The sequence below is a fragment of the Schistocerca gregaria genome, chromosome 2, assembly GCF_023897955.1.
Source record: "Schistocerca gregaria isolate iqSchGreg1 chromosome 2, iqSchGreg1.2, whole genome shotgun sequence".
NCBI lineage: Eukaryota > Metazoa > Arthropoda > Insecta > Orthoptera > Acrididae > Schistocerca > Schistocerca gregaria.
The window spans coordinates 690,005,775-690,022,432 of NC_064921.1; the positions used below are offsets into that span (position 1 = coordinate 690,005,775).

At 44.7% G+C, this 16,658-nt stretch overlaps 1 protein-coding gene across 5 annotated transcripts in view; it reads left to right on the forward strand.

Moving 5' to 3' along the window:
- LOC126334772 (ATP-binding cassette sub-family C member 4-like) overlaps window positions 1-16,658 on the forward strand; it is a 548,862-nt gene that overhangs the window by 288,965 nt on the left and 243,239 nt on the right. For 3 of the 5 annotated variants that reach the window (XM_049997358.1, XM_049997355.1, XM_049997357.1), the window contains 2 exons: window positions 1,999-2,244; window positions 5,266-5,435. The exons of the other annotated variants lie outside the window; for them this stretch is intronic. In XM_049997358.1, the coding sequence (XP_049853315.1) occupies window positions 1,999-2,244; window positions 5,266-5,435 (416 nt within the window). The remainder of the gene's footprint in view (window positions 1-1,998; window positions 2,245-5,265; window positions 5,436-16,658) is intronic. 5 annotated transcript variants of the gene reach the window in all.

Sequence of the window (16,658 nt, forward strand, 5' to 3'; positions counted from 1 at the left end):
CTATCAGGCTAAATAAGGACTCACCAGTGTTGCTTTGGCACACGAGACAGGGCTATCTATTATATCCATAATCAATCCCCAATTCCCATCTGACTAGTTTCAAGAATATCCCAAATTCGGCCGCTGGATTGTACAACGAGCAGCACTGTCGGTTACAACACTATCACCAATCTGTTTCTGCCATCTGCTCTATAAGCAACACAGTCTTAATTCAAAGCGAATAAGGACATAAACAAGGAGTCCACACTTTAAATTTCGCTATCCCCATCTGCTCTATAAACAACACAGTCTTAATTCAAAGCGAATAAGGACATAAACAAGGAGTCCACACTTTAAATTTCAATTTTACCAGAACACAATCTGTTAACTTCTAATAATCCTCCACCAACTCCAATTCATTCGCAAGAGAACACATCTAGTTGTGCCGCAATCTGTCAGGCAGCTTCTTCCTAAACAGTCCGCTAAACACCCACCCACGCGTACTGGATCGCACTTCCGGAAACTTCCTGTACTCTAGACACAGAGAGAGTGGCTTCACTGATCCCTGACTGCAGACTTCCGAAGCAAACCTCCACAACAGCTCCACCCCAAAGGGCTTAAAACTCCGCCACCAGAGCTGCCGATCGACCACTCAGGTTTGTCCGCTCTCAAATGCTCCAACAAAATATTTTAACATACAGGCCTCTGGATCACTTAGGCTCCAGAAAGCAAGCACAGCGACTGGCCTCTTCCTGTTAGCGCTCGTTTCTGCCTGCCGACAGTTTCTGGAGTTTGTTTCTTAAAGATATTAGGAAACGCTATCCACCGTGTGGGAAACACGCGCGTTTAAAAATCACCAGATCAGCCCGAGCCACCTCACTTCAGCCACTGTTTTTCTCCAGGCTGGAGAGTAATGGCAGTCCTCACAAGAGCGACGAGCACTAACTGACGGCCATGGCCTGGAAATGATACCTTACAAGAGCATTATTCTAAAAAGGCACTTATCTGGATTCGAGTGTCGCTGCAGCACACAGTATTAATCTGTCTGGATGTTTCACCGTTTAAAGGCAGATACACATCATTAACAAACATTTGACCTGTCATACACGCACAGTTGGTATACGCTCAAGTTTGATGCACACAGTAAATATCCCTTTTTAAATTTACTACGGGCAACGACATTGCCACAGTGGTAATACCATTTCGCGTCAGATCACTGAAGTTAAGCGCTGTCGGGCTCGGCTAGCACTTGGATGGGTCACCGTCTAACTCTGGCGAGCTCTGTTGGCAAGTAAGATGCACTCAGCCACTGTGAGGCAAATTGAGTAGCTACTAGAGTGAGAAGAAGTGGCTCCGGTCATGAAAACTGACAATGGCCGTGAGAGGGGTGTACTGACCATTTGCTCCTCCGTATCCACATCCAATGACGCCAATCGTCCGAGAATGACATGGCGGTCGGTCGGTACCTTTGGGTCTTCCGCGCCTTTTCTGACAGAGTTTAATTTTAGTTTTATGGGGCAAGGTCAAATGTGCAAATGTAGCAGGTTAAGTGTTGTGTTAGTTCAAATGGCTCTTAGCACTATGGGACTTAACATCTGAGGTCATCAGTCTCCTAGACTTAGAACCACTTAAACGTAACTAACCTAAGGACATCTCTCACATCCATGCCCGAGGCAGGATTCGAACCTGCGAACGTAGCATCAGCGCGATTCCGGACTGAATCGCCTAGAACTACTCGGCCACAGCCCGGCGGTTGTGTTTAGTAACAAGCACAAACATGCACAAACATGAACCAGTAAATTTTTGCAGCAAATGTAGACATTAAGGGCGAAAAATAAGTTTTAAGTGAAATCGGCCTCTAAAAATGGACGAACGTGTTTCGAAATGCGCATGAAGCAATGAAAATCGACTTTTTGCGACTGCTGTCTGTGTTTTATTGTGGTCTAATTACATAAAGAACTCCTGCGAAGTATAACACTCACTCTGCCACACACCTAGAAATCCCTTTATGCCTTGTAGGTGGGCGTGGTGGGACGCACGGGGGCCGGGAAGTCTTCGCTGATCTCGGCGCTGTTCAGGCTGGCGTTCGTGGAGGGCGAGCTGATGATCGACGGTCTGGACACGGCCAAGGTCGGCCTGCGGGACCTGCGAGCTCGCCTCTCCATCATCCCGCAGGACCCCGTGCTGTTCGCCGGCACGCTGCGCTTCAACCTGGACCCCTTCGACGAATTTTCTGACGACGTCCTCTGGAGGACTCTTGACGAGGTGACACATGCTCATGTACTCTTAGTCTGCTCTCTAAACAACGGTATGTTTTTTACCATCTGTTTGTACACTATCCGAAGAAATACCACAACAGCTGCAAGTAATGTTCCACTTAACTGAAGATTGAAAAGGGAGATAGAATTATATCACATCAAAACCAAGCCAGATATTTCTAACTAAAGGTGTCCTAAATGTCATACTATTTTCCGTTTTATCATCATTGGCGGTTATGCAGACTTGCATTCCCACATAAAGATGACCATGTAAGTGGCAAATAGCACTCTGTAGTAAAATTTCCCAAGTTTCTTGCGAAAGGCTGTGGGTGACTGCGGAGTCCGTACCAGTTACTACTCCCACAAGTGGTCACTGTTGGCCACTTTTACCCAGGCTGTACAGGACAGGTTCTACACACCGCGAAGAGTACACGTCGCTGCAACAATCCACGTGGTCTCAGATTATTTTGCGTAAACTGGATGTCGCTTTCTTGTCGAATAAATGATAACAGTATGAGATTATCAAATGATTCAAATGGCTCTGAGCACTATGGGACTTAACATCTGAGGTCATCAGTCCCCTGGGACTTAACATCTGAGGTCATCAGTCCCTTAGAACTGAGAACTACTTAAACCTAACTAACCTAAGGACATCACACACATCCATGCCCGAGGCAGGATTCGAACCTGCGACCGTAGCAGCAGCGCGGTTCCAGACTGAAGCGCCTAGAACCGCTCGGCCACACCGGCCGGCATGAGATTATCAACGTGACATATGTAGGGGGAACATATTTCTCAGTACGTAGAAAATAAGAAATGCGAACAAGAGTTTCAGATGAAGTTCTCCCAGACATTTCGTTAAGGTGCTGACAGCCAGGATAATGGATCAATGACATATGAATGACAATTGTCGCTAGATTTGCGGTGTACATACATGACCGTTACTGGAATACAAGCACAATCAGTGAAGATAGCAAATGACTATCCCATTTGTGACAGATATTGTCACAGTTAAATTTTGCCCTTTTTATTTTACCTGCTAGATTTTTTTCTTTTTTCTTCTAGAGTGCAGCAGTCGTGAGAGGTTTGCTACGATACCGTACAACTGCGAAAGACTGCACGGTGGGTGAGCAAAACGACCTGTAGTCGACGTGACTATAGGCCGAGTTTGCTTCGGATATTCCCGATGTGAGAGCATTTGAGAGTGTTCGATATAATTCCGCACTGTCACCTTGCGAAGAAAATACGAGTGGAGAAGCTTACGGAGTATCATACCAGCTTTGTGATAGGATTTAAGAGTTCCTAGCAAGTAGAACAATTGGATCCTTCTTGATAGTGAGGAATCTTCGGATATGTCAGATGACCCCAAGGCGATTTTATTAGACAATTACTATTCACAGTATATATAAATGAGTTAGTATGTGACGTTGCAAGATCTGTGAAGCTGTTGTACGCAGAGAACTACCAACGCTGGAAAACTTTTGCAAAATGCAGGAAGATCTGAAGACGGTCGACGCTTTGTGCAGTGATTAGCAGGCCCACGTATAAGCCCATGCGATTCCAGTGGCAACGCTACAAGACAGGCGTTTTTGCCGTGCGGTCTGGTTTACTTTTTACAGTTCTTAAAAGAGAATACCATATTTCAGTCATTACCTCTCACCACAGACAACGCAGTGACCGACGGCCTTCACTTGACGATCGAGAGCGGCGGCGTTTGCGTCGAGTTGTCAGTGCTAACAACAAGCAGTACTCTGAGAAATAACCGCAGAAATCAATGTCGGGCTTACGACGAACGTATCCGTTAGGACAGTGTGGCGAATGTTGTAGTTAATGGGCTACGGCATCAGACGACCGACGTCGGTGCCTTTGTTAACAGCGCTACATCTCTTGTAGCTCCTCTCCTGTGATCGTGACCATATCGGTTGGGCTGTAGACGACTGGAAAACCTTGACCAACTCAGATTTCAGTTGGTAAGAGCTGATGGTAGGGTTTGCGTGTGGCTCAGACTCCACAAAGCCGTGGACCCAAGTTGTCAACAAGGCATTGTGAAAGCTGGTGGTGGCTCCGTAATGGTGTAGGCTACGTTTAAATGGAATGGATTGGGTCCTCTGGTCGAACTGAACCGATCATTGACTTGAAATTGTAATGTTCGGCTACTTGGAGACCGTTTTCAGCCACTTATGGGCTTCAAATTCCCAAACATGCCAATGAGCCAAAGTTCTTCGCTATTGGTTTTAAGAACGTTCTGGACAATTGGAGCGAATGATTAGGCCATCAACATAGCCCGACATGTATACTATCAAACGTTTATGGGATATAATCGAGAGGTCAGTTCGTGCACAGACACTTAACGCAGTGTACAGACAGCATGGGTCAAAATATTTCGGCAGGGGCTTCCAACGACTTCGCGAAACCATGCCATGTCAAGCTGCTGCACAAAGCCGGGAAAAAGGAGGTCCCAGACGTTATAAGGAGGTAGCCCATGACACTTATCAAAATGGTGCAAATGGCTCTGAGCACTATGGGACTTAACATCTGAGGTCATCAGTCCCCTAGAACGTAGAACTACTTAAACCTAACTAACCTAAGGACATCACACACACCCATGCCCGATGCAAGATTCGAACCTGCAACCGTAGCAGCAGCGCGGTTCCGGACTGAAAAGCCTAGAACCAATCGGCCACAGCGGCCGGCTTGACCTTTGTCACCTCAGTGTAGTTGGGGATATAGCAACGTGCAACTCCGTGCACGACGAAAGCGTGTGACACACGTCTTACGTATGAAGTCCCTATTTAGGATTACCGGCGCCCGTGATCAAAGCAGAACGGTCTCCGACGAAGGTAGTCGTTAGTAAATGTTCTGGACCCTATTTGCCTCTCATGCTCTCAGATTTCCACAGGCAGTTTGCCTCATGTTCAGAATTACTCACCAGTTGTAAGTAAACAGAATTAGGCAGTATAGTCAGGTGTGGTTCAAACTTGTGAAGGATAGATGTGAACGAGTTGCCGGCGGCCGTCCTGTATTTCAGGTGGAGCTGCGCGAGTCGCTGCACGACAGCCTGGGTCTGCAGACGCGTGTGCTGGACCAGGGCAGCAACTTCAGCGTGGGCCAGCGCCAGCTGGTGTGCCTGGCGCGCGCCATCCTGCGCGACAACCGCATCCTCATGCTGGACGAGGCGACGGCCAACGTCGACAACAAGTCAGTACGCCGCACCCCCACCTCTCAACAGCTCTCTGAACAGATATCCGTTACTGTAAAATACTAAAACAGTCAGTTATCAAGTATTATGACAAGTTTTAGGCTCCATAGTGGCCCCTCATCTGTAAAGGCTGCGTTTCTCTTCTGCTGTTAAACTCAGTCAGATCCACCTCTTCTACTGGCGTCAAAGAGTGTCTACAGCTGCGTTTTTGGTAATGATGGTTACACACTGCTGTTGATGGCAGGCCCTGTCTGAGATGATGCACGCGAAAGATCAGCGAGATGGATGGGCTGAGGTTACTTCTTATGGGACAACAATTTCCTTTCTCTTAGCATTATCAGTCTTCTGACTGGTTCCATGTGCCACGCTACGGCTTCCTTCCTGTGTTAACCAATTCATCTCATAGTGGCGTTTAGACCCAGCGATTTCAGTTATTTGTTAAATATACATATCATTCTCTGTATTCTCATACACTTCTTGCCATTAAGTTTCATTTAGGTATCATAGATGTTTTATAATCCTGTCCGTTATTGGCTCTGAGCACTATGGGACTCAACATCTGAGGTCGCAGGCCCCTAGACCTTAGAACTACTTAAACCTAACTAACCTAAGAACATCACACACATCCATGCCCGAGGCAGGATTCGAACCTGTGACCATAGCGGTCACGCAGTTCCAAACTGAAGCGCCTAGAACTGCACAGCCACACTGGCCGGCCTGTCCGTTATTCTAGTGTTTTCTACAAACTCTCTCATGTCGCCAATTCTAACGAGCACCTCTTCATTCCTTATCGGGCCACTTAATTTTGAAGAGGCTTCTGTAATGCCACTTTTCAAGTACTTCGCTTCTCTTTGTTTCTCATTTTCCCACAATCCACGATTCTGTTCTATTCAGTACTCCACTGCAGGTGTGCATTCTCAGAAATTGCTTTCTCAGACGAAGATATGTGTTTGATACTAGTAGATTTATTTTAACGATGGATACCCTCTTTGCCTGTGTTATTCTACTGTTACGTGCTCTTTGCTCCATTCATCATGCATTATTTCACTTCGAAAGTAGTTGTATTCCATCATTTTGTCTACTACGTGGTCTACAATTATGATGTAAAATTTTACCTACTATGATTTCTGTTACTAGTCGTTACTTCCATCTTTCTTTAGTCTACTCCCAATTTATATCCTGTACTTTTTTTTTCTTTATTGTTCTTTTAATCACCTTATAGAAAGGCGGGCTGTCAGCACCATATTACACTGCTCTTCAGACGCGAGTGGCACAATAAATATGACATATAGGTGGTACAGATAATACAATGAAAACGGCGGGCAAAAACTGTAGACACGAAAAACAATAAACATGAAGCTGTTCACGCTGGACGAGGAAAAACACTAACACCTGTTGACGCGGCGCACAAAACAGGGACGACTGCGACGGCACAGGTGAACAGTGGTGGCGTGATAGCGAAAGAACACAAAACGATGGCACACACATGAGACACTGATGGCGATGATCTCCCGCGCGCGAGTGTCTACTGAGCGTGTACGAGTCCAGGGACCTGCCAAGAGAGAAGGAGGAAGGGGGAGAGAGGGAGAGGGGAGAGCAGAGATGCAACGGGCAGGAGAGATAGGGGGAAGGGAGGAAGTGGGAGGGGAATCTCGGGGGAAGAGGGGAGGAGGAAGGGGGATGGGGGAAAGGAGAGAGAAGGCAGGGAGGGTGCCTAAAGGAAAAGACACAGGAAGTGAGGGGGGGGGGGATCAAAGTTGATAAAGTTGATAGGAGGGGTAGATGGAGGGGAGGACATCATCAGGGAAGGGGAGCTGGCGGAAGCCACCTTGGGAGAGGGTAAGGAGGGTAAATAGATGGAGACCAGGTGGGACGTGGGAATACAGGCGCGGCAGCAGGCGGGGGTGGGAGAGGATGAGTGAGACAAGCGGGAAACTGTAGTCACATGTCAGTTCTAGTATAATATATCTGTCCAATGAATATCCGTTTATCATCTGCATTTCTTCTTGGTGTAGCAATTTTAATGGCCAGTAGTGTAGTAAGCAACAACAACCTTTGCCCGTGAAAGGCAAAGGTCCCGAGTTCGAGTATCGGTCTGGCACACATTTTTAATCTGACAGGAAGTCTCATATCATCTCACACTCCGCTGCAGAGTGAAAATATCATTCTGGAAACATCCCCCAGGCTGTAGCTAAGCCATTTGTTCGCAATATCCTTTCTTTTAGGAGTACTAGTTCTGCAAGGTTCGCAGAAGAGCTCCTGTAAAGTTTGGAAGGTAGGAGACGAGGTACTGGCAGAAGTGAAGCTTGAGGACAGGACGTGAGTCGTGTTTGGGTAGCTCAGATGGTAGAGCACTTGCCCGCGAAAGGCAAAGGTCCCGAGTTCGAGTCTCGGTCCGACACACAGTTTTAATCTGCCAGGAAGTTTCAACAACAACCAGCTGGTTCAGGGCGCACGTTATGTGGGCAGAGAGAACCAGGGCGTTTCCATTCACTGGGCCGATCGTGAATGATATCCCTGCCACCCCGAAACACTTTCATCCATCATATTCCCGTATGCATCATAATGCGTCTGACGTAGTCCCTGAAAACATTATTGTGCACTCGAATCAAGTGCCACTACACTCTTAATTCATGCATTTTTTCTATGTTTCCTATGCATACCGTTATGGCGCTTGAATTGGCCTCCCACACTTTCAGAAAGTACACACTGCAGCTGACTCAAACACAGTCGTCGCCGCTCACTGCACTACTTCAAATGACGTTCTGCTATCAGCTACATACAGAATGCATGTCACTGGATGCATATCTTTCATGTCACAGCAATGTTGCCACTACTTTTTATCCAATCCTAGTATTTAAGCATCAAGCAGTCTTTTCCGAAAGTAATCTACATGCACATGTACAAATATACTCCACAAGATATCATACAGTGCGTGGCGGAAGGTACCTTGTACCACTACTAGTTATTCCCTTTCCTGTTTCGCTCACAAATGAGGTGCGGGAACAGCGACTGACTGTATGGCGACATATGAACCTCAATATCTCTTATCTTCGCGGTCGTTAGGCGAATTGTACATTGGCTACTGTAGAATCATTCTACAGTCAGCCTCGGATGCCGGTTCTCTAAGTTTTCTCAATAATGCCTCGCGAAAAGAGCGTCGAGTTCTCTGCAGGGATTCCCATTTGAGTTCACCGACCATTTCTGTAATATTCGCCTGTTGGCTGAACCTACCGCTTCTAGCAGCACGCGTCTGAATTACTTCGTGTCGTCCTTTAATACGATCTGGTGACGGTCCCAAACACTCGAGCAGTACTCAAGAATGGGTGGTACAAATTATCTATACGCAGTCTCCTTTATAGATGTGCTACACCTTCCCAGAATTGTCTCAATAAACCGAAGTCAACCATTCGCTTTCCCTATTAACGTCTGCAAATGCTTATTCCATTTCATATCGCTTTGTAATGTTACGCCTAGACATTCAATCAACGTGGCTGAGTCAAGCAGCACAATGGAAGTAATATATCCTAACATTACATCATTGTTTTTCGTAGTCATCTGCATTAACTTATACTTTTCCACGTGTAGAAAAATTCCGTCCATGTTGTCTTATATCTTTTCACAGACATTCAGCGACGGTACTTCCCCATGTACTAAACCGTCATCAGCAAACAGTCGCAGAGAGCTGCTCACCCTATTTGTCAGATCGTTTATGTGAAAAAAAAAAAAAAAAAAAAACAAGAGCGGTCCTATCACACATCCCTGTGGCACTCCTACTGACATTCTTGTCTCACTGTCAGGAGTGTAGCTTCATATGGAACTGAAAAATAGACAATTAACAGTAGAGACCAGAAGAATACAGTACCTTTTGACATATGGTGTTACAGAGAAATGCTAAATGTGGGTGTACATGATAACTAAAGAAGTACTGAATCAAGTCAGAGACCAAAGATTTTAATTGCACAACTTGACTAAAAGAAGGTGTCTTCTGATAGGACACATCCAAAGGCATCAAGGAACAGTTAAGTTGGTGATGGAAGGAAGTGTTTGTGTGTGTGTGTGTGTGTGTGTGTGTGTGTGTGTGTGTGTTTGAGTGACGGGGGTGGAGGGTGAATTGTACAAGGAGGCCACGATTCGGCTATAGAACGCAGGACAGTCTACCTTGGCGAGCAGCACCCAGTCAGTCATCGTACTAAGGATCACAACAGCAACAACAACAACATCAACTATAGGGAAACAGTGTTTTCTTGCCCATAACTTACTACTCAAAAGTTATTTACCCATGACCAACGAAAAGAATTTGAAGTTTGTAATAGGAATTAGTAGCCACTTCGTATTTGATTCACGGACTGACATAAAAATAATAAGGAAAACAGCTAGTGACGCTCAGTACATGTGTTGGAATTTCGAGTAGTATGTTAACATAGTAGAAGTTAGGGACATAATGGCATTAAGTTAATACCTTAAAGAATTTAGTGAAGAAAAAGTAGCAAAGAACTGTAGTTGTTTCGCAGATTACTGAAAATAGATTCACAGGATATTTTCTGTGCAGCGGTAGTACTTACTGCACATCCTCCGATACAGACTTCAGTTTCTAAGAAGCTGCCTCCTATTCTCAGACTGACACAGATGAATACTTTGTTTGGCCTAGGTCACTGATAGTTTGGAAGTAGGGGAGAGGTACGGGAAGATAGAGACTAGTTTAGAGGCGTACCTGGATGGTTAATTTGGTAACAATGTTACCCGTCAAAGTTTAGGAATTAATCATTAATCACTAATCGGCCGTCTAACCGTAACGATTTCGTTGGGTTTTAGTTGCCCCTTGAATATGGATTAATCATTGTGCACAGTATGTCGATTTGAAGTCGCCGCTTCCCTAGTCTGCTTTTACTTGTGAAAGGTTGAAAGGCGTCAGTCATTCCGGCTCTCATATAATTTTGATGGTTACGTCTTATCAAGTTCGGCAGAGTATCTTTGTCTGTGTTTGCGTTTGTCATTATTTTCCATGGTCATATTTTCCGTGCCATGGGGAAGGATCACGCTATGGATATGAATTTTTTGCGATTAAGTACGATCGGCAGTCAGTACAAAGTGTGCCTTTTACCACTCGCCCCGAACATGGATGCCTTTTCAGTTTGAATGAAGGTGGGCATAAAAGCAAAGGCATGCAAGTATGCAAATTCAGGTAGAGGCTCTTGAGCTAGCTTTGTTGTAGCGTAGTTATTTTCGAAGCCAGCTCCTGTGGCGTGAAGTCGTTACAGTTCCGTGTGGCCTGACGCAGCCACGCGTCCCCATGCGTGGGGCTTTGTACTTGGATAAAGTCTTACTTTTGTAATGGTTTCGAGTTAGGCTTCTCCGTAACGATGTAACTCCGTTGTTGGGAATAGTGCGAAATTCTCGCGAGTGACGATGTCAGAATCGCTTTTACGTAAATTCAAATGGAACTGAATTTTGTGTTTGACCGGTTACGAAGCACTTCATGCAACGTATACGAAGTGCCATGTTGTTTACCATAGTTCTTTCCGCAGTTCTCAGTTCTTTTCGCACATGTCCTCGTAACCTGTAATGTTTAGCGTTGTGTATCCTGTGAGAGAAAATATCTTAGCAAAATGTGATGCCTGATCGGTCGTTTTGGAGCTCAATAATTAAAATTACTTTGTGCAGTTTTTTCTTTGGGGTAAACAGTAGGTTTAATAATCAATTAAAATTTCATGGAACTTCCGGTGGCTTGGCAGGGACGGGCACTCGGCACCGAACATAACAACAGGGGAGTGTTAAACAAAAGTGACACAATCCACAAGTGTATTTAATGTGCGTCGCTTCCATAAATACATATTTGTTTATAAACGACCTATAACACTATGTTATACTATAGGGTACACAACACATAATGCAAACTTGCAAACATGAAGTCAGAGTACGACGTTGCAGATGGGAGCACTCTCCCTTAAAAACTGTTATGGACGATCAGGTATAAAATCTCCTGGAACAAGATAGAACCAGGTGTAACGCTGAAATATGAAAGAAGAGTTTGTTAATCTTTTAATTATACATTCATTATCACAATTCGACACGTATTATGCATAGTACAAGGAACACGTGAGCAAGGAATCGCTACCTACTTATGGTTACTATGCATTTACATGGTCCGCTAACATATGAGAATTAACACATACTGAAGTGCCAAGGCGCGTACAGAAGCTTGAAATTTAGCGCGAACTTCAATGCGATATGATTTTAATAGTTTCCACATAGAAACTCTGTCTAGATGTCTGGCACAAAAACTCACAGAGATTCTGGTCTTACGAAAAGTACACCAGTAGCAAGACGCAATCAGTACCTTCACTGAGTGATAGCAATGGTGATGTTACTTATGACAGTGCCACAAACGTAGAGTTACTTAACAAGGTTGTCCTTCACAAAAGAAGACGAAGTAAATATTCCAGAATTCGAATCAACGACAACTGTCAACACGAGTAATTTAGAAGTACATATCCTCGGTGTAGCGAATTAAGAACGGCAAGGCTTTTGGTCCAGATTGTATACCAGTCATGTTGCTTTCAGGGTATGCTTATTCAGTACCTCCATACTCAGCAGTGTTATACAACCGCTCGCTCGTAGAAAGATTCGTAGCCAAAGACTGGAAAGCTGCACAAGTCACACTAATACTCAAGAAAGGAAATAGGAGTAATCCGCTGAATTACAGACACATATCACTAACTCCGATCTGCGGTAGGATTTTCGAACATTATGAATCACCTCGAAGAAAACGATTTATTGACAAACAGCCAACTTGGATTCAGAAAGGTTTTTGACACCGTACCTCACAAGCGGCTTCTAATTAAATTGCATGCTTACGGAGTAACGTCTTAGTTGCGTGACTAAATTATTGATTTCCTGTCAGAAAGGTTACAGTTCGCAGTAACTGACGGGAAGCTCTCTATTAAAAGACTTAAGAGACAACCTTAGCGGCCCTCTTGGATTGTATGCAGATGATACTGTTATTTGCCGTCATCAAATGGTGTGAACGAATTGCAAAATGGTTTAGACAAGATGCTCCTTTTGTTACACCACCTCACGTTAATAGAATTACCATATCACGCTGCAAATTCCGGAAACTGTAGAAGTCTTAAATTCAGATCAGCTGCACGATTGATCCATCCAGTGCCTTGTGTCACATGACGTGTTACGGGCACTCAAACGTATAAACGTACTAAGTATGAGAACAGCTCGTTAATCTTCCAGAGGCTTGTTGCTATCACACAAAGGTAACTTGTGATTTCAGTTGATGTGTTTCAATACGATGAGGTGACAGAAGTCATGGGATAGCGATATGCACGTGTACAGATGGCAGTAATATCGATTGCACACGGTATAAAAGGCAGCACGTCGGTGGAGCTGTCATTTGTACTCAGGTGATTCATGCAAACAGGTTTCCGACGTCATTATGGTCGCACGACAGGAATTATCAGACTTTGTACGAGGAGTGGTAGTTTGATCTAGACGCAAGTGACATTTCAGTTCGGAAATTGTTAGGTAATTCAATATTCCAAGATCCACAGTGTCAAGAGCGTGTCGAGGATGCCAAATTTCAGCCATTACCTCTCACCACGGACAACGCAGTGGCCGATGGCCTTCACTTAATGACCGAGAACAGCGACGTTCACGTAGAGTTGCCAGTGCTAATAGACAAGCAACACTGCGACAGATAACCGCAGAAGTCAATGTAGGACGTCCGATAGAAATACCCGTTAGGACAGTGCGGCGAAATCTGGCATTAATTGCCGGCATTTGTGGCCGAGCGGTTCTAGGCGCTTTATTCCGGAACCGTGCTCCTGCTACGTTCGCAGGTTCGAATCCTGCCTCGGGCATGGATGTGTGTGATGTCCTTAGATTAGTTAGGTTTAAGTAGTTCTAAATCTAGGGGACTGAGACCTCAGATGTTAAGTCCCATAGTGCATAGAGCCAGCCAGTCTGGCATTAATTGGCTATGGCAGCAGACGATCGACGCGAGTTACTTTGCCAAAAGTACGACCGTCACGTGCAGCGCCTCTCCTTGGCTCGTGAACATATCAGTTGGACACTAAATGTTTCGAGTGTCTCGCAGACCCCACTATGCCATCGACCGAGGTTGTCAGCAAGGCACTGTGCAAGCTGGTGTGGCTCCATAATGGTGTGGGCTGTGTTTACATGGAATGGACTGGGTACTCTGATCCAAGTGAACCGATTATTTAGTGAAAATGGTTATGTTCCGGTACTAAGAGACCATTTGCAACGTTTCATGAACTTAATATTCCCAAACAACGCCCGGCCGCGGTGGCCGAGCGGTTCTAGGCGCTCCAGTCCGGAATCGCGCTGCTGCTACGGCCGCAGGTTCGAATCCTGCGTCGGGCATGGATTTGGGTGATGTCCTTAGGTTTACGTAGTCCTAAGTCTAGGGGACTTACGACCTCAGATGTAGAGTCCCATAGTGCTCAGAGCCATTTAAACACAAACAACGATGGAATTTTTAAGGACGACAATTCGCCGTGACACCTTGCCCCAGTTGTTCGCGATTGGTTTGAAGAACATTCTGGACAATTCGTGCGAATGGTTTGGTCACCCAGATCGCTCGACATGAAATCCATCGAACATTTATTGGTCATAATCGAGAGGTAAGTTCAGGCACAAAATCCTGAACCGGCAAAACTTTCGCAATTGTGGACAGCTATAGAGGCAGCGTGCCTCAGTATTTGGGCTGGGGACTTCCAACGAGTTGTAAGAGTTCATGCCACGCCAAGTTACTCCGCTACGCCAGGCAAAAGGAAGTCCGACACGATATTAGAAGTATCCCATGACTTTTGTCTCTTCAGTGTAAAATATTGTGCATAAATAGATGAAGCATGTCATTCTCAATGGAGAGAACTCTTCCGAAGTATGAGTGATTTCAGGTGTGCCGCAGGGGAGTGTCGTAGGACCGTTGCAATTCACAATATACATAAATGACCTTGTGGATGACATCGGAAGTTCACTGAGGCATTTGCGGATGATGCTGTGGTACATCGAGAGGTTGTAACAATGGAAAATTGTACTGAAATGCAGGAGGATCTGCAGCGAATTGACGCATGGTGCAGGGAATGGCAATTTAATCTCAGTGTAGAGAAGTGTAATGTGCTGCGAATACATAGAAAGAAAGATCCCTTATCATTTAGCTACAATATAGCAGGTCAGCAACTGTAAGCAGTTAATTCCATAAATTATCTGGAAGTAGGCATTAGAAGTGATTTAAAATGGAATGATCATATAAAGTTGATCGTCGGAAAAGCAGATGCCAGACTGAGATTCATTGGAAGAATCCAAAGCAAATGCAATCCTAAAACAAAAGAAGTAGGTTACAGTACGCTTGTTCACCCTCTGTTTGAATACTGCTCAGCAGTGTGGGATCCGTACCAGATAGGGTTGATAGAAGAGATAGAGAAGATCCAACGGAGAGCAGCGCGCTTCGTTACCGGATCATTTAGTAATCGCGAAAGCGTTACGGAGATGATAGATAAACTCCAGTGGAAGACTCTGCAGGAGAGACGCTCAGTAGCTCGGTACGGGCTTTTGTTAAAGTTTCGAGAACATACCTTCACCGAAGAGTCAAGCAGTATATTGCTTCCTCCAACGTATATCCCGCGAAGAGACCATGAGGATAAAGTCAGAGAGATTAGCGCCCACACAGAGGCATACCGACAATCCTTCTTTCCACGAACAATATGAGACTGGAATAGAAGGGAGAACCGATAGAGGTACTCAAGGTACCCTCCGCCACACACCGTTAAGTGGCTTGCGGAGTATGGATGCAGATGTAGATGTAGAAGACATTGATTACTATACGATTACATTATTAGCGATATACTAATGGAAACAGTAACAAGCGTAAAATGGCTAGGGGTAACTGCCCGGAACGACAGTACGTAGGATGACCACATGAAAATAATTGTAATAAAAAGTATGCGCCTGGCTGAGATTCTTCTCGGCGAAACCCAAGGAAATATAAGTCATTCACAGTAGAAGTGGCTTACAAAACACTCGTAGATTGATTCTTGAGAATTGCTCATGAGCCTGGGATCCTTACCAGGTAGGATCAATAGAATAGACAATGAAGATCCAGCGCAGGGCTATGCGATTCGTCACTGTACCATTTGACAAATGCGAGGGCGTTACACGGATATTAAATTTCAATAGCTGATATTATAAGAGGAGCATTGTGCATCATGGAGAGGTTTAATGTTGAAATTCCGAGAGAATATACTTGAAGAAACAGAACAACTTGCAACATGCTGCGACGTATGTTTCGTGAAATGACCAAGACGAGGAAAACGGAAAAAGCAGATCTCATATGTGGGTTTATCGACAATCATTCTTCTCATACACCATTCGCGAATGGAACTAGGAATCCTCGGTGTAACAAAGCAGCTTAAAACACTTAATAAAGGCAAGGCCTCCAGTCCCGATTGTATACCAGTCAGATTCCTCTCAGAGTATGCTGATAAAATAGCTCCATATATAGCAATTATATACAACCACTCGCTCACAGAATTTAGACTGGAAAATTGCTTAAGTCACACCAATACCCAAAAACGGAAGTAGGAGTAATCCGCTGAATTACAGGCCTATGTCACTAACGTCGATTTACAGTAGGGTTTTGGAACATATACTGTATTCGAACATTATGAAGTACCTTGACACATAGTCAGCACGGATTCAGAAAATATCGTTCTTGTGAAACACAACTAGCTCTTTATATTCTTGAAGTATTAAGTGCTATCGACAGGGGATGTCAAATTGTTTCCATATTTTTAGATTTCCAGAAGGCTTTCGACACAGTTCCTCACAAGCGTCGTCTAACCAAACTGCGTGCCTACGGGATATCGCCTCAGTTGTGCGACTTGATTCGTATTTCCTGTTAGAAAGGTCACAGTTCGTAGTAATAGACGGAAAGTCATTGAGTAAAACAGAAGTAATATCCGGCGTTCCCCAAGGAAGTGCTATAGGCCCTCTATTGTTTCTGATCTATATTAACGACATAGGAGGCAATCTGAGTAGCCGTCTAAGATTGTTTGCAGATGATTCTGTTATTTACCGTCTTGTAAAGTCATCAGATGATCAAAACTACTAGGAAAGTGATTTAGATAAGATATCTGTATGGTGCGAAAAGTGGTAATTAGCAATGAATAAGGAAAAGTGTGAAGTTATTC